We start from the raw sequence: 18,789 nt of genomic DNA on the forward strand, positions 1-18,789 counted from the left end.
TTCCAAATGAACCTAATTGCAATGTGGTTGAAAATCATGCCAGTACTTCCCATTGCCTCAGAGAGAGAAAAGTTCTGTAGTAGGTTTCAGTGCCACAGCAGCCATGTGGAACAGATTGAGGCCCCTTTTGGCATTCAGCCATACACATTTGAGGCCTGAGGCATCAAATGTATGTTGCCAACACTAAGCGCTACTACAGTGTGATGTGAGATCATGATTGCTTTATTCCTAGATTATTTGTTAGAGCTCTCTCTCTCTCTCTCTCTCTCTCTCTCTCTCTCTCTCTCTCTCTCTCTCTCTCTCTCTCTCTCTCTCTCTCTCTCTCTCTCTCTCTCTCTCTCTCTCTCTCTCATAAAAAAGCCAGACTTTGCAGAATTGGAATCTTGTCCAGGATTTTCTTAAGCTAATGGGTGATTTCACTTCAGCACAATAATGGAAGAGAGATGAGGAGAGCTAAAAGAATCCAGAAAAGGATTTTCTCTGAAACAACTCACTATAGCTATTTTGTTTCAATGCGGCTCCTGCCTCTTGCAGTGCTGCTAAATTAATTAAACTGAATCTTGTAAGCAGTCCTTGACATGTCCTTAGTTCACTTCCTCTCACTCTTGATAGCTTGGTAGAACGGGTGCAGATTTCTGAGATAAAACAACAGAAACTAAAAAGTCAAGCTTTTTTTTTTTTTTTAATTTTAGTTTTACAAACTTGGTTCTGTTCTATATTGGCAGTTTGGTTTTAACTGAAGACACTTTTTCCTCACAAAGCTTTGTTTCAGCTTGAAATAGCTCACACTACCTCCTGCTTCAATCAGCAAAGCAGTATTTACATTTTAAGAGCTTGTGGCATTTTTACTTGTCAGACTGAAATTCAGTCATACTGTGTGGGAGAACGGGTGTGTGATTAAAGGTTACAGTTGTTTTGGCTTTTCATGCTGCAGTAATTATGTTTCATTGTTAGAACACCTAATGCTAATCAGTTAAGTTTAAAAAGGAAGCTTGCTGACAGCATCCAAACAAGCATCTCCATTTCTCCTGAATGGGAGATTATTTACAATTCTGCAGGAAAGATTGGCGTTGGGTTGGTCTGTTAAGTATGTTTCACATTATAGGCCAGAATTTCTTGCAACCAGCTGGAGAGAATCTGTATAACAGGCAACACTAGAAAAAACAATAAAAAAGGAAATTGTAGGAGGATAACTATCAGAGTTGTTTATTTATTTATTTATTTATGCTTATACTCGTCCAGGCTTCACAGGCAGTGACTGTGAGATGGATGTAAGTGAATGCAGCAGTAACCCTTGCGCCTCTGGGAGTGAGTGTATAGAGCTGTCTTGGAAGGAACGATATGGAACAGCCCCAGAACTGCCGGCAGAATTTGATTACCAATATGCTGCTGGCTTTGTCTGCAAATGTCAGCATGGTTTTACAGGTAAATATTGAAAGTTGTCCACATTTTTTTATGGGAATTGCACTCTTCATTCATTCAGCTCACAGTTCTTGTAATTAATAAGAAAAGTGAGTGTAGGCCAGATTCCTGTTTCCATCTGATGACACTGAATCACGCTTTGACAGGCATTCTCAGAGGGTTCTCAGAGAGTCACAATTAACTGGTGTGGAAGAGTAAGCATTGCTTAATGATTTGTGTGTGTGAGTTCTGAATGAGAGACAATACTGAGGAGGAACACAGCCACCCCTCAGCTACATGCAATTACACAATTAGTTTCATTACTAGCACCTGGGAATTTGCCTTCCTTCTCTGAAACTCATTTTCTTTGCTTGTTTTTTTCTATGTCAGTGTGAAGGAAATTTAGAATTTTGCTTTAAAATTGAAAACTGGTCTCCCTCTTTCTATAAAACAACACACAGCTGTAACAATTGAGTGTCATTAATTATACTAGAACATAACATTATGTTGTTGGGAGGAGCAGTATCTCTTTATGACTCATTGTTTTTCAGCAATAGTATATAAGCACCTGACTCATTGCAGATTTGCTGAAAATACAGACTTGGGCATTTGATTAATGATTCCTTGCTGCAGTACTGTGTTTTGTCAGCAGAGTGGAGAAGCAATATCCTGTTGCACTGAAGTGATGCACACAGTTATAAAAAACCGAGCTGTTGCTCTCTCTCTCTCTCTCTCTTCTCTCTCTCTCTCTCTCTCTCTCTCTCTCTCTCTCTCTCTCTCTCTCATTTCAATATTGAGCTTTGTATCCACATATTTAATGAAATACTTTCATCTGTTCCTGGTGTGTTACCGTTTCTGACCAGTATTAACATACACACGTGCAGATTTTTTTCTGGCAATATTTTGAATGTTCAGCTAAAAAAGGGTCTTGGCAAACAGTCACTCTTTAAGAAGTTTAAGGCGTATTAAATCTAAGCTAATCAGGCTCGAAGAAAAGGTAGTATCAGGTCAGTCAGCAGTGGCATTCTGGTGATGTTGAAATGCTTTGAAAGACAACCACGGGAATGGAAGTATTATTTACAATATTACATGCTTAGCTATACCTGATGGAATATACAAATATTAATTTGCAATTACAGCAATGGCGATAACTGCGATTTGGGTTAACCTTGTTATTTTCACGATGCTAGCAGGTAAAGTTGGGCTTTTAGAAAATATACATTATATAAGATGTTGACAATGGGATGCATTTACTTAAATCAACCATTGTTGATTTGTATGAAGACTCAATGGAAATATCTGTAAATGGTCTTTACTTTGATAGGTAGTTTTTTTTCTCAGAGTAAGTAGAACAATAATACTGCTTAGATTTTCTGAAAAAGCATTTTGAATGAACTGTGGGATGATTTTAACTGTAAGATCAATTTAGCAATAACCTATTGCAATGTTACGGTAATGTAAAAGTGGATTTAAAAACGTGCTGATTAGTTTGCAGTAAGTATATATGAATATGAACTGTATATCCAGATACTGTTTGAATTAAGTTTAAAATTAAAGTAATTTAATCCATTGCATGTGACCTCTTTTCTTGAGAGGCAGTGGAAAAATCTACACTGACTAAACCCTTAAAACTTTTCTATTGTTAAACAACCAGTTGGTTTTAACCATGCTTGAAAGTGAACAGGCAAAAATCTGCATTCACTATACCAACAACTTCTTTAAATCATCAAAATCAACTTGTACATGTGTAGGGAAAAAATCTACCTTTCAAAAGTGTCATTCTAATTCATGTTCTTTTCTCAGTAACAACCCTGCTGAAACCATGTCGAAATAACAGCCTAGGAAGAAAGTTTGCCTTGCAAAAGAAGGAAGTGGTTGTTTGAGATTCTATGCTATTGTTAATTATATCATTACCAGGTGGCAATCATCACAGTTTGCCATGTCAGGTTTACAATGAATGCAATTAAACACTCATTGGAGGTCAGGCATGCTAGAGAAACTCTTAATAAAGCATGGGTTGGATTAAACTGCTTTGCCGTGTTCAACTTCACAAATGTTGTTTTAAAAGTATTTATGGAGAGAGCCCAAAAGTTACCTAAGATAACTAAAATCTACTTTTGTTTTGTAGGTGTTCTTTGTCAAGAGGACATTAATGAATGTGATACGAATCCCTGCTACAATGCAGGTACCTGTGAGAACATCAATGGAAGCTACATCTGCCACTGTCCACCTACTCACGAAGGGGGAATCTCTTATGGGGGGCCAAACTGCACAGACGTCCTTATTGGCTGTGAGAACCATAACTGCCAAAACGGGGGCACATGCACCCCCTCCCTAAAGAACGGTCTGCATGAGTTCAGCTGCATGTGTCTGAACGGCTACTCGGGGTCAAGGTGTCAGACATCTACAACATTTTCATTTGAGGTGAAGGGATACCTTCACGTTGAAACATCTCTCAAGGAAGAGGACATTTCTTTAAATGTAACTCTAAGTTTTAGAACCGTACTACCTAATGCTATTATATTTCACAGAGGGAATAAACATGTTTTCATCAATTTACAACTTCTTCATGGCCTCTTGCATTTAACCCTACGGATAACAAAAGAGCAGAGCTTTGTTCTGGAGCTGTCTCACAACGTGACAGATGGAGAGTGGCATACTGTGGAGACAACGCTGGGAAAGAACACATTGGAAATGAAAGTCCTGGATAAGTCCTGCAGTAGCGACTGTGCTAAACAAGAGCCCGTGGGAGCACTTGATGGTCAGCTTGTATCTGCATTACAGAATACCTTCATTGGTGGTCTCAAAGTCAATGGGTCCAGTTCCGAGAGCATTAATGGCATCCACGCCGAACCTTACTTGATTGGCTGTCTGCAAGATGTACATGTAGATTCCGAGTTGATTCTCCCTGGTAACTGGTCTTCTGAATCAGCCTTGAATGTGCATTTGGGTTGTAGCAAGAGAGACAGGTGTGTTACCAACCCATGTCAGAACAGGGGACGTTGTGTCAACCTATGGCAAAGTTATCAGTGTGAATGCTATCGGCCATATGAAGGACAAAACTGCTCAGATGGTAAGAAAACAAGATTTTATCTCCACCTTATATAAGTGTTATTGTTTTCTACTGTTCCCTGCAGATGCGTGGCTAACAAACATTGACAAAAATAGATGTTTATTAGAGAAAACATGTGACCTGACACCAACTATAGCAAGATAAAAATAGCTGTAGCCCTTAACTAACTTGCAATGACAATTTAATAAGTTTGTCTTCTACACAAAATTCATAATCAACTCAATGACATTTGAAGAGCTTATGAAACTCCACCGGGTAACAAAGAACAGATAAATACCGGTACCCACTACACGAAATTGAAGAATAAAAGCTAGAGTTACTGAAATCAACAAAACATAAGCCGTTACCCAAGCTGGCACTTTGAGGTTTTAATTCATGGTCCTTTAGTATCTCGGATACTTTTTTAAGGCAGTAAAAAGCTGTTATGTTCATTGTATTTCTTTGTTATTTATTGTCATGTTAATTCTTTACTATTGGAATATTGATAAATACAGTTGCAGCGGGAGGCAAAGTTGGCTCCCAAGAAACAGATGCAATCTTCCCTTTTTGCAGCACCTTAAATGCCCGTAAAATCCACCCCTTATTTAAGCATTACTCTGTAATTTTTAGATGTATCTCCAGTTCGTGGCTTATTTCAATCAAACATGTGACATTTAAGATTCAAGAAACTGCTGAGAAGAAGTATTCATCATGTGGGCTCTGCTCGCGAAGCAGATTTACTCAACCTGCAGCACTTGTTTGACAGGCGCTGCTCCAATTTTGATGTGGAAAAATTAGAAACTAGTAATTGCAAGAGAACATTATTTTATCTAGAATCTAAGAAATGCCTTGTCCTTCTGATTGATGATTGTATCTGTGTTGACAACCCTATATTTCGGTCATCAATTCAAATCACTAAGCAGGTCAAGCTTAAAAGTACATTATGAACAGTGAGAGTTTCCATGCTGGTCATGGTCTATGGTCTTGTGTATGTGTGTACTTCTTGTACATATGAGTACTTAAGAAAAACTGCTTTTGATGGAATAAGTTTTAAAAGAAGCCATGTTTCCATTAGAAGAAGATACAGTTGAAAAGTAATATCCTCTTACAGGATGGTACTTACAGTACCTCCTTAATGAAGCACCTGTCATGTTTAGAAGAACCACATTACTTTATCTTCATATCCTGTGTTGTTTGTATTGCAGCAATAGATCCCAAAACATTTGGGACTGAGGAGTGGTCAACGCCAGAAAATTATTTGTTTTATGATATCATGGTGAATCCCTGTCATGCTCCAGAAGATAGACCACAGCCAGGCCTGACATTGAGGTCTTTTTATAGAAACGTATACAACATTTGAAAATGTTTTTTTTTCTTCTTCTTATGTTGTCAACAGAATATGTAGTTGCCAGGTTTGGAAATGACAACACCCGGGGATCTGCTGCATTCAAAATCGACGACAACCCAGGTGAGAACGTCACCATTTCCATGTTCATTCGCACACGCAGACTCGCCGGCTTGCTGTTGGTTTTGAAAAACAGCACCTGCCAGTATTTGAGGATCTGGTTGGAAGAGGGCAGAGTAAAAGTTCAGGTCCATGAGTATTACACCCTATCTGGGAATCGTTTTATGAGTGATGGACATTTTCATTTACTAAGTGTGAAAATAGAGCAGAACAAGATGGAGCTGTTCCAGTCAGCCCAGAAATTGAGTTACATCTCTATTCGTGCAATAAAAGTGCAGTCAGAAGATGTTGTTTATGTTGGAGGCCTATCAGATGAACATGAAGTGGATGCATTCGGGGGATATTTCAAAGGCTGTGTTCAGGACTTACGAATCAACAATAAACGACTGGAATTCTATCCTATTGGTGCTCCTGTGAACTCTTACAGTAAAAGAACCCTGGTGAATGTGACACGTGGCTGTACTGGGGACAACACATGTGAGGTAAATGATCTTGAGAAATCATTCATGCTGTTGTTTCAGGCACTTTTTTATATTCAATACAGTAATGCATATTGTAATGATTCTAGATTGGTAAATTCTATATGTAACAACACTAAGGCATTGGCTGCAATGTTTTCAGCTTGTTGTACTGGTTTCCTTTGTTCCTCTGCAGATAAAGCCCTGCCAGAATGGTGGGGTGTGCTACTCAATCTGGGATGACTTCACCTGCTCCTGCCCCCCCAGCACTGCTGGGAGATTCTGCGAAGATGTCCGATGGTGTGAGCTCACCCCCTGCCCTTCAGTGTCTGTGTGTCGGCCACTAAACAAAGGGTTTGAATGTAAGAACTATTCAGGCAGATAGAGATCTGTGCTGTGGACTGAATGCTGATAAATCCATGCAAAAAATATTCCTAAAGAACACATACTGTTCCTTCTACTTGGAAGTTGGGGTTCATCAAAGTTTGCTGCTTTAAAGAACCGTGGAGTGAAAAGTAGTCACCTATTCTAATATATAGTCTTAGGTTTGGGTGTCCTAGATTTTGTATTGGGCTTAACCAAGATTATCCTTTAGATTAAGGACAATATGCTTATCCATCTGTTACGCAGTTAGGTGTTATACAAAGGGAATGCTAATAACATGCATGTTTTTCAGCACCTTGCTTTTACGTGGTCCTATTTTCTGAAATTATAACATGTTCTATATAGCAATATTTATTATTGAATAGAATAATAATGGATGCTTCTTCTTTGGTTTCTATACCCTAAATGTTCTGGATTCCATAGACAGTTAAGGTGATAGAAAAGAAAATATTTCTAAAAAACAACACTTTTAAGAAGATAAAATATCCAAATAGACCAAATCTTTGTTTAATATTATATTATGATCTGATGTAACTGTTGTTTTTTATGAACTTGCTAATAGTGGTTCTGTTTTATATTCAGGTATCGCCAATGCAACATTTACTGAAGACAGCAATATAATGTACAGGGGTAATGGTAAGATTGACAGAGATCTCACTAACATTACCTTTAGCTTTCGGACCAGGAAACAAGAAACTACCTTGCTTCATGCTGAAAAGGGGCCTGAATTTGTTACCGTTGCTATCCAGAACTCACATATATTATTTGAATTGCAGAGTGGGATGAGTTTCATTACAGTGAGAATGAAGAGCCTTTTGCCAGTCAGTGATGGCAGATGGCACACAATGACTCTTTCTATGATATATCCTACATCGCTATTCTCAAGGTGGCACATGGCAATAGATGGAGCAGAAGAAACGACCACCACTAATGTAGCCACTGGAAACCTGAACTTTCTCAAGGAAGGAACTGAGATTCTCCTGGGTGGCCTTGGTCCGGATCTTGGAGGCAACTTGGTCGGCTGTCTTAGCACTGTAGAAGTCAGTGGCGTTTCTTTACCTTACTTTGATGATACAAATATTCACGTTGCAAAGCCTCAGCAAGAGCAGTTCATTAAAACATCAACCAAACCTGCCATCATTGGCTGCTCAGGAGCGAGTGTCTGTACCCCTAACCCCTGTCTGACAGGAGGCAGCTGTGAAGATCTGTTCAATCTTTTTAACTGCACATGCCCTGCCGGTTGGGCTGGCCTCAAGTGTGACATAAACATTGACGAGTGCGCGTCCAACCCTTGTATCCATGGCAACTGCTCAGATAAAACATTGTCTTACGAGTGTGACTGTGATCCCGGTTACACAGGGAAGAGCTGTGAACTGGAGATCGATGAATGTGAAAAGCATCGTTGTGTGAATGGAGCCACATGCCTCGATGGCATCAACAGCTACTCCTGCCTGTGTTCTCCTAACTTCACAGGACCATTTTGTGAGTAAGTATAATCCGTTTTCACCAGTCATGGTGTTACGCTGACACACATTTTACAAGGAGATAACCAACTGAGAAGAAAGGAATATGTAAAATCAATCTTTGGTTCTGTTTATTAAGCCCCAATTTTTGACCATGTGGAAACACTTTTAAAATACCATAGAATCTGTATTCCATAATGCAAGTATAACTTGATTGGTTTTGTGTAAGAAAAAAATGAATAAACTCATCAAAAGGTTAGAGAAGCTAGTAAGTCAAAACAGAAACACGGAAGCTTTGTATTATTAAACAGTGACCTTGATTAGGCTTCCCATATCAAGCCAGTTAATTATAATTATGTGTGATTGGGGTTTTGAAGCATATAACAACTCACAATACTCAAAATAGATAGCTGGGAAACCTACTGCATCCAAAAATAATTATATATTAATTAACCTTTACTTCTAATGGGGCTTCTAATAAGAGCTGAATATTGTAATGTTAATGTTTTTTAATTGCATAATTGCGTATACTAATGTATGCTTAATTCTACTGCGCGGCTGCAAACAGCTTCCCAGCACAGTATCAATGGATGTGTTCAAGATGAATAATCTCCATTACATTTTAAGATGCTAGTAGTTTTTTATCCATGTGTTGCCTCATCACACATAATGTGATGACAGCCTTATAAATCATTTTTAGAAAGTTGTAATCATATGAAAAAAAACTTGATATAAATAGTACTTGAATTTATTATTATTTATTTTTTATGAACTCAGCCAGGGACTCAGACCTGACATTCCCTTGCACTATCCCGGGCTACGGTAAGTTATAACTTCAGCTGTATGATGTGTTGTTTCTTTTGCAATACCCCAGCAATTAGGTCACAAAGTACACCCAGAAATATACTTAGCCAAACAATTAAAAGTGATCCCTGGTATGGTTTATCCTGTAATTGCCATACTAGGAATAGCCTTTAATGGTTTGACGCAGTGTATTTACTGACATATTTCAAGGCAACATTATGGAAGGATTTTACTAGCATGGTACATGTTCCACAATACATTGTTTTCCTTTCTGCGTTCTCAACATATAGATATATCATTCACTAAATGTGTTCTTGATATGTGCACTCCTGTGTCTTTATATTCATCACCCCCAACCCCCCCAACTCATCCCTTACTCTTCTAGAAATGTCAGCAGCAATAGTACACATTTACCTGTTTCTTTATGGGTCGTTTCACTAGGGAAAAGACTCAGTTGTGAAAGTGACTTGAACCCTGATCATATACAGTACCAGCGTAGCCATCTCATGACGAGAAACATCTCTTTTAATCAGTGAAATCGCTAGCTGGAAAGATATGCATGGTTTGTTTGTTTTTTGTATTTTATAGACTGCAGGTTCATAAAGCACTAAAGCATTATCTGGCCTTGCAATTACAATTACAACCCTGCTAACAAAAAGCATTATGCCTCAACTGTTAAGACTTAAATCTTCTACTTGGAGATTTTACTTTACATTTTTACTATTCCTTTAAAAAAAAATGAATTCCTAAGGCACTTATTAATACCTGGAATGAATTGGTACATCACAGCACTTGGCTTGCTGTTGACAGTTGTCCCTTCCATTCGATGTAATGCAGATAAATAAGCACAATGTGAATGTTTTAGTAGGTTACTATGAGTTATTATTTACAGAACATTTAATTATTTATTAAAAACAATCCCTAGCTCAGTGCTAAGCTACAAAAGACACTGGAGAGGACTGTTAGGAGTTATCTTTATTTAAAGCCGTTACTATTGAGTTGCTCAGTCGATGACTAAACTTTGAATTGCGTTGCTCAGATACCCTAAGCTTCCTGTGTCAATCTGTGGAAATGGCAAAAGAAACTATACATGTTTCAATGGAGGGAACTGCACAAGAACCGGAGAACAGCGGAGGTGCACTTGTTTTCCAGGCTTTACTGGAGACCGGTAAGAATAATGTTATTTTTCTGACTATATTAGAGTAATGTCAGTATATTAATGCAAAACCTTTTTAAATTTAAAAAAAAAAAAAACACACACACATAAAAGTAATGGTTCATAATCATTTTGTATGTGTCAACTGTAAAGCAACCTAACAGAATCCAGCACAGCACCTGGCTAATGGTGTTCTCTGAAATCACCGTGGAGACAGAGGAATCAGTTGCACTGCAGTACAGGCACTCTAATATGCAGCAAAGGTACTGCAATCGAACAACGAGTAGCAAGCATGTTTAATAAGCACAAAATGTAACAGTGTGCTTTCCAGACAGGAAAGTGAAATCACGCCTCCACAGTAAACTATTTTTCATTTCCACAGTTATGCTGCTTTTCACTGACTTGAAGCATCTTGCTTGTGGAAATCTGTTTGCAGGCCTTGCTTTCTGATTGTCTAGCAATTGCACCCGGAGAGTGAGACTTCCCTACACCTCCAGGACCGCCGTTCCTAATAGTAACCAACCACTTGCTTCTCCTAATGACTGACACGCTATGTAGCCAGTAAAATGCTTGACCTTGAAGATGCTGTTGAGGTTAAATGACCCTGACAGTGCAAGTGTAATAGTGTTCCTGGAATGGAAGGCAAGCAAACTGATAGCTTTATTAAATATAGTGTAGTACTAGATGTCATGTTGTAAAATAAAACTATCAATAATGTCCTGTTTCTGTCCAAACTGCACATTTGGGACCTACAAAGTCAATGGAATAGCAGGACAGGTAAGATTTATAAAAGTATTCTGGGTGCAACTGCATTTGCATCACTTGTCTTTTAGGTGTGAAATCGACATTGACGAGTGTAAGTCTAACCCCTGTTTAAATGGAGGCCTTTGCCGGAACATGTTCAACAAGTACCAGTGCCTCTGTGACATGAACTTCGCCGGGGACCACTGTGAGCTTGATGTAAGCGACATCTCTTTTTATGTGTCTTTGTTACTCTGGCAGAATCTCTTCCAGCTTCTCTCTTACCTCACTCTGCGACTAGAAGATGATCCAGAATTGGAGCGAGGGGAACCAGAAGATTGACAACTGCCTGCTTTTCAGCTCTTTTGGTGTTAAAGAAAATAACGCCCAGCTGAATGGAAGTAGGCTGATGCTGTAGGCACTGCCGATACAATACTGGGCACAACGTCTGTTGATGTCAGCCAGCCATCATTAGTGGGGCTCTGACAGTCATTATTTGCTCCTCACATATTTGGGAGCGTGGCAAAAAAAAAAAAAAAAAAAAAAATCTTTAGAGTCAAAGTGTTGTTCATTATCAAAGTAAGAGATAAAGAATAAAACATATCTTTATGCCTCTATAAAACATTCATTATGAGTATAACAAATAAAGAATAAAAACAGAGGTGGGTTGAATATCAAATATTAATGATGAGTCCTTCCATATGAAAAGTATTATAAAGTATTAACATTAGTCACTGTCCTTACAGGTATGCACTTACAGTATAAATGTTTACTCTGATATACTGTGGTTAAAGTATAGCACAGTGTACTAAAATCTGGGTAAATTACAGATGAGTATAGTTAAGCACAATAGATGCATAGAATAAGAAAAATTATGAATCTATCACGTAAAATTTTTCTGATTTTGTGTTTTCATAATATTAGCCTTTGAATTCAGAGTTAGTTTTATTCAGGATTGTGTTTTAGTATAAAGTATTAAAAACACACAGTTTATTAGAACACAAATCCAAAATGAAACTCTCTGATTATGTTTGTTTGGTTGTTTTATATGAAGTTTTTGTTGTGTGTGTGTGTGTGTATATATATATATATATATAATATTTATTTATTTATTTATTATGTAAGGCTATCGCAGTAAGAGCATATATAATGATTGCATTAAATAATGACGCAGCTGCTCTGGTAAGATCGCACAAGACTAAATTAATGGCACCACTGGATAATATAATACATTTGTATTATACAAGTGCATGCTAATTAAAGTACGAATTTCTGGAATTGTAATTTTGCTAAAACAAATACCCCTTTCAGAAACAGGTCAAAACATACTTCTGATTTAAACAATACGGTAGGTGGGTTAAGCTGTGTTTGTTACATTTGCTTTTTGGATTTTTCACATTGTACTTTGCATTGAGGGAGCCTTAAATCAGATTTTTATGCATCCAAAGGAGATGCACCCTACACACCTGCCTCAAACTCACTGGGAAAGATGTGAATATATGTGCAGTATAATTCTCAAAATCCTGTTTTATTTGTATGCAGAAACTATCAGTATTTTGTGTGTGTGTGTGTGTGTATATATATATATATATATATATATATATATATATATATATATATATATATATATATATATGTGTGTGTGTACACACACACACACACACACACACACACACTGGTATCATGTAATGGTACAGAGATACTGAATGGTGCAAACAGGGTGTTTTGTTTTTTTTGTTATACAACCAACTACTTGATAATCTCTTTCAATTTTCAAAACATGCATTTTTGTTGTTAGATCACATATTGCATTTTATTTTGCTGTAGGTGTCACTCTAAAAATGTAACTATTCATGAAAAAGCAACACAAAATCAGTAGGATATAGGGTAATCTTGAATAAGTGTGAAATGAGTCATGAATTGGAGTTTACGTTGTAGGAATTCAATATAAACCATTAAGAAATGACTATCATAAAGCTTCAACTTTATTTCTGTTAAGCTATTCCTTCATCTGTCACATAGGCATCCATTCTGTTATTTTTTGAATGCATCGTATAGGAATACTGAGCAGATCCTGAGTGGAAATGCTTTTTTCTTTCCATTTAAGTCTTTGTCTTTGTCCAACTGTGTCTTTTATGTTGTTGAATAAATATTTTTCCTGTGTCTCTGTCCCTGTTTATTTCTGATCATACATTACTCTTTTTCTGTTTAGTGTGTCTTTTAAAAGCTATTGGTCAACAAAATAAAACACACTTGGTCCTGTAACAGCCCTGGTATAAACATTCTAAGCATTTCTTCCATTATACTTGGTTTATTTACTATTTTCTCTCCAGGATTGCTTGAGGTAGGGTAAACACCCACCTGCAGGGGACGTTAGTTGCAGTCAGCATTCACATGTAAAGCTCTGTTGCAGATAGAAACCATGCTGAATTTGTCATATCAGCACTTATAAAACTTGAATTGTGAAAAGAGGAAAATTTAGGGGCAAGACAGGTATGGTTAAGAACAAAAAAACAACCAAGTGATGTCACTACTGTATTTACATGTTACACAACCTGTAAACCAGCATACTGTACACAACTCCAGGATTAATTAATTGAAACTGTAACTAACAGGTTAATACCAAGGTTTCAACATGTGACTGAAATATTGAAACATATATGCTTTGTGAGTTTATTTAAATCCAATAGGCTTAGTGTTACACAGCTTAAGTACTCACAATGCTTAGCATTAACCCCAACACTCTCCTGCATACTTTGCATATTTTGTAGACATATAGTGGAATTTATTTATAGAGACATGCTTTTTTTGCTTCATAATATTTGCTTTAGATGTGTTACCATGGTTATGGGTCAGCGCTTTGTGTTCTAGAACCTAAGTAATGTTACAATATTAAACATGAACTACCAGTATTTTGTTATGTAGCTGTAAGTACTTTTATTCTCTTATTCCACTCGTTTTAGTTAGTAAGTTATGCGATGTACTACCGCAGTTGATAGTAACAGTTATTTGCCTATATAAATATGAAGGCACTGCCTTGTGTTTTGTGTTAACGTAACATTATTCAGCAGGTTTTATTTGACTTTATGAGGCAGAATTAGTTATTCAATAAGGGGGTTCAAAACTTTTGGCCATAGTTAAAGGATCTCTTGATAGTTAGGACTGATAACTTTTCTAGTCTTGGGAAATTATTCACATTTTACTGAAATGCCAGTTTTCTTTAAAACAACTTGTGGTTCACTTGACTTGTTGCTGAATAGGCAATTCACTGGTACACTGATTTTAGTACAGCATAGTTTAAAATGGTCAGTGTGACGAGAGCTTATTTACTGTTCATATTTTAAAATAATATTAATTTATGGACATTCCATATCATATAAATTAATTCAGCTTTTGTTTTGCATAGTTGCTTATATATATATAATATATATATATCACGTTATATATATATATATATATATATATATATATATATATATATATATATATATATATATATATATAAATTTAACATGTATTTAGCTATTGTTGCTTCTGAAATATACAGTTTGCAATAAAAATTGATTATTAGGAAATAACATCATTATTCTCAGTTAAAAAGTTGTGTTGGTATAATTTAAACAATGAAATGGGAGAGGTATAACAATAAGAAATTTGAAAGAAGTAGTCAAAAAAATTACCAGGTAAAATAATTGATTAGTTGCTTATAAAAATTTGACTCAATATTTTTTAAATATAGATGCCAGTAAATATAGTGCATTAATAATTAAAAAAAAAAAAAGGCAAGCGTTTGTCAGAAAAATAACTTACATGCTATTCAAAAGATTTAACGGTATTAATCCAAAGTTTCTGAAGGTATCTTCAGATTGACTTTTTCAACACCCAAACCCTTTTTAACACCTTTGTAAGTGAACTGTTAAAGATTTCACTAATTTGAGATGTCACGTGTAAATTATCAAACTTTGTACCTCTCCTGCTGTACACAGTCATCACAAAGTAAAGTTAAGCTGCTAACAATATTAATGCGAGTCCTGTCTACAATACCCTTCTTGTTTTATTATCCCAGGTTATTATTAGAAACTTTCTTAGTATTAATGTCTGAATTCCACATGTTTAAATAAACGACAGATAATTTACCGTCAGGCAAGCTTTATAATATCTGTTTACATTATTTTCCATAGACTACTCTTGTAGGGCCAGAGTTAGCAACTGTTCTTGTGCCATGTGTCACTGGAGGTGTAGTAACACTAGGAATTATTTTATTTTTTTCTGGTTATAAAAATCCGAGAGTCACAGCATTTGGAGAGGACACTGAGCACTAGGCATCTGGATCCGACTGGAGTGGTGTTCCAAAGCAACTCCGGAATGACTCATTTGACATTCATAGAGACATTGGACAACATGTGAGGTCTGTGAGTCCTTTAGAAGTGCATCTGAAATGTCAGGTTGATCCAGAAAGTGGCAGTCTGGTAACCTCTTACCAGCCATAATAGAGAGAGAATCATGTGACATAAAACTGCACTTCAGCTGAAAAAGATGAGTCACATTATTGGATATAAAGCACACAGCTAAAAATACAGAATCTGGAGCTTGTACTAGCAGAAATACATATAGTGTAATTCTATAAGCTAAAATACTTGAGGTGACCAAGCAGATTGTGAACAGTTGTATAGGCATGCTGATCAACATTCGAAACTAAAAACAATGGGGCGTTGCTGCAGGACATATTTATGAGGGTTCATTCTCCAAGGCATATGTAAAACCATGTATACGAAGGTTTTGTTAAAGTTACTTTCTAAACCAGGTCATGGGACAATGATCTGAATGAATATTTTTTGTTGAAAGAAATTGTTTTTGTGGTAAATGTGAAAATGGATTCAAATGATTTGAGTTAATCGTCTATTGAACTTAGCAAATGGCCAATTTCCTGAACATGTTTTCTTCTTTCAACATCTCGTTTTTTCATTCCCACTCCTCTTTTTCAAAACTTCTCATTGCACCAGTACAAAATATATCTGAGCTTCCACTGCACATCTAGAGACAAGGCATTTTATATACACGTGAATTGAATGCATGCATACAAAATTGGGTCCATGTTATTGTCATCTATTTAGCAAGTCTAGACAGTATGATCTTACCATTGCAGCTCCAATGCATTTTATATTGTATCAAGTCCTGAATAAAAACATTGAGACTGACTGATTGTGATACTTTGCAGCTGACCACGGACACAATGACCCCAGAGCTCATTCTCACAATTTGCTTGGTCTCGGTGGCTCTGCTAATAGCCCTCTTCCTAGCCACCATCGCTTTCACTGTGGCCATAAACAGGAGGGCCACCCACGGGACCTACAGCCCCAGCCGACAGGAGAAGGAGGGATCCCGGGTTGAGATGTGGAACATGGTGCAGCCACCCCCCATGGAAAGACTTATTTAAACAAAAACAGCTTTGGCTCCATTTGTACTGTGAAACGGTTGTAAATTGTCATTAAAAGTTAAAAGCATTTGGAAGTGTAATTCATTTCTATCATGACTAGCATGGGATAAGTGGAATTAGCCATGTTACAGTTATCTTTTTTTCTTTTACGTTTTGATTTTTTTATTTTTTTTTTTTTCTATTTGCACAGCAGTCTGTTGCACTTCTGAAGAATGTTGATCAATTTAGTTATTTCAGATTTACAGTTGGGTTGCTCCAATGCAAAAGGTGTACTCTTGTTAAAGTACTAGTTAGAAACAACTTATGTATGTGTAAAAATCTTTAACATTGTGGTTTTGTATTTATGATTACACTTTAAAATAGGGGTAGAATGTATTAGAAGTTGATGTGTATTTCATAGTAATAAATATGAATTGAATAGGAAATCATGTTTCTTTTTCTCCAAATGCAATTGTGTCATCTTAGTGAAATATTAGTCTATCCCACCACAGTCTGACATTTTTCTCAGTTTGCATTGAACTAATTCTGCTTCACTCTCACTTTGCATACTTAAATTTCATTCCATTAATATCAATAGGTGGACCCAGGTTTTACTGAAATGAGTTATCTTATTAGTATTAGTACTTGAAGATCTTTTCATTTATATAAAACATGCAACCACTTTGCTCTTATGCTTTGTGTGTGTTTTTATTATTATTATTATTATTATTATTAAAAGCAAAATAATAAATCCACAGACTTAAGATATGCTTTCAAGTCATAACTACAGGGTGGTCATGTAGCGAACTGGAAGAAAACAGATTCTGATTTTGTAATCCCTGCTCAAGTGACTTGACTCTGGGACAGATGGAGATATTTTACTGGGGTTTAGTCCAGTGAACTGTAAATTTCAAGACATCAGGCCTTAGAGCAACCTATTGGGCACAAGATAGTTAGATTATTTAGTATCTTGAAAACACTGTAGAGATCCAGTGTAGAAAAGAATACAAATGCTGGTATGTGTATGCATGTGCATACATATAAAGATATAGAGAACATGCTATTACAGCAGCCTATGGAAAAAACAACAATAATAATACTACTTATATTATTATAAATCCTACAAATAGAATATATATATATATATACATATATATATATATATATATATATATATATATATATATATATATATATATATATATATATATATATATTACATACATTACAGTACTTCATTTAAATTGATTTGGATTAACATATTTTTATTCTGCTTTATTTAGCCTGAACAACACTGAAATCAATCTCTCACTCACTCACTCTCGTGGACACAAGCAGGAGTTACTAATTTGCGATTCCTGTTGGGTCTTAATGATTAGTTCATTTTTAAATATATCTGCATCCTACAAATAGAATATAACAATAGATTACAGGCATTTAACTGAGGATCTATAAATTAGACAAGATAACAGCAGATTAATAGTTCACATATTCAAAGTTTGATCAGATTGGTGGAAACAAATGGGGCTATAACGTAAAGTCTGTAGCATAATTAGATGTACCAGCTTTAATGTGCAAGCAGTAATACCACACACAGTGTGGGCTGTAAATTATGCAATTAAAAATAAACAGAACAGTTTACAACAGTTTTTTTTTTTTTTTTTTTTAATAAGAAAAAAAGAAATAATACTGCAGAAAACAAGTTGACACTGTGAGCATTTTGGACAGATGAATCCAGTAACATTTCACAAGAGATTTTCTATTATTGTCGTTCAGAACATTTTGCAGAAATATTAAGGACACATAGTAAGCATGCAAAGGATACAAAACAATGTACAACGCATTACTGGATGTTAAACACTTAATTGAGTAAGCTTTTGGAATTGTTTCAGGGAAAAAAACTGAAAAATGTGATCAATCCAAATGCACTAAGAATAGTACATTGTGCTGTTGCTGCTACAATAAAAGTTTGTTGGAAGATACCACACTTGGCTTAATATGCATCAAATGTTTTTTTGTTCTTTTACCGAAGACAAAATTTAACCTCTGAAAATTGTTTTGCTAAAATAAGTAAAATAAAAATATTTAAATTATGCATAGCTGTTGACCACTAAGCACTGCGGCTGTTGCATTGATCGTTTTGTAGAATTGTTTTATCAGTCCTATTTATTTCATACAAACTTATTACTTTATCAGGTCTGGGATTACTTCTTGAAGATACTTTGAGCTTCTTCCTAGACTCTATAATGTGTCTACATGGCCTAATCTTGTAGGCAACCTGGAGGTAACGTTAGTTATATTTCTACTTCTACAAACAGGACAAGAAAAAGGGTTCCAATATACACATCTTATATTTCTGTTAAAAACTAAATACAGTTAAAGTAGAATCACAAAGAGCTCATAACTTAATAATTGACCAGCTGGTTATTGTTCAAAGCTGGACCACAGG

General features: G+C 36.0%; 1 protein-coding gene across 2 annotated transcripts in view; it reads left to right on the forward strand.

Moving 5' to 3' along the window:
* Positions 1 to 17,006, forward strand: part of LOC121330467 (protein crumbs homolog 1-like) — a 29,507-nt gene extending 12,501 nt beyond the window's left edge. The window contains exons 5-13 of one of the 2 annotated variants that reach the window (XM_041277002.1): positions 1,243 to 1,425; positions 3,530 to 4,474; positions 5,850 to 6,400; positions 6,573 to 6,738; positions 7,343 to 8,246; positions 9,001 to 9,045; positions 10,067 to 10,195; positions 11,017 to 11,143; positions 16,143 to 17,006. In XM_041277002.1, the coding sequence (XP_041132936.1) occupies positions 1,243 to 1,425; positions 3,530 to 4,474; positions 5,850 to 6,400; positions 6,573 to 6,738; positions 7,343 to 8,246; positions 9,001 to 9,045; positions 10,067 to 10,195; positions 11,017 to 11,143; positions 16,143 to 16,361 (3,269 nt within the window). In that variant the 3' untranslated portion in view covers positions 16,362 to 17,006. Of the gene's footprint in view, positions 1 to 1,242; positions 1,426 to 3,529; positions 4,475 to 5,849; positions 6,401 to 6,572; positions 6,739 to 7,342; positions 8,247 to 9,000; positions 9,046 to 10,066; positions 10,196 to 11,016; positions 11,144 to 11,185; positions 11,410 to 16,142 lie in introns of those variants that run through there. The other variant, XM_041277003.1, reaches the window with a different exon arrangement.
* Positions 17,007 to 18,789: the final 1,783 nt, after the last annotated feature.

Source organism: Polyodon spathula, chromosome 18, assembly GCF_017654505.1.
Source record: "Polyodon spathula isolate WHYD16114869_AA chromosome 18, ASM1765450v1, whole genome shotgun sequence".
In the NCBI taxonomy this organism is placed as follows: domain Eukaryota; kingdom Metazoa; phylum Chordata; class Actinopteri; order Acipenseriformes; family Polyodontidae; genus Polyodon; species Polyodon spathula.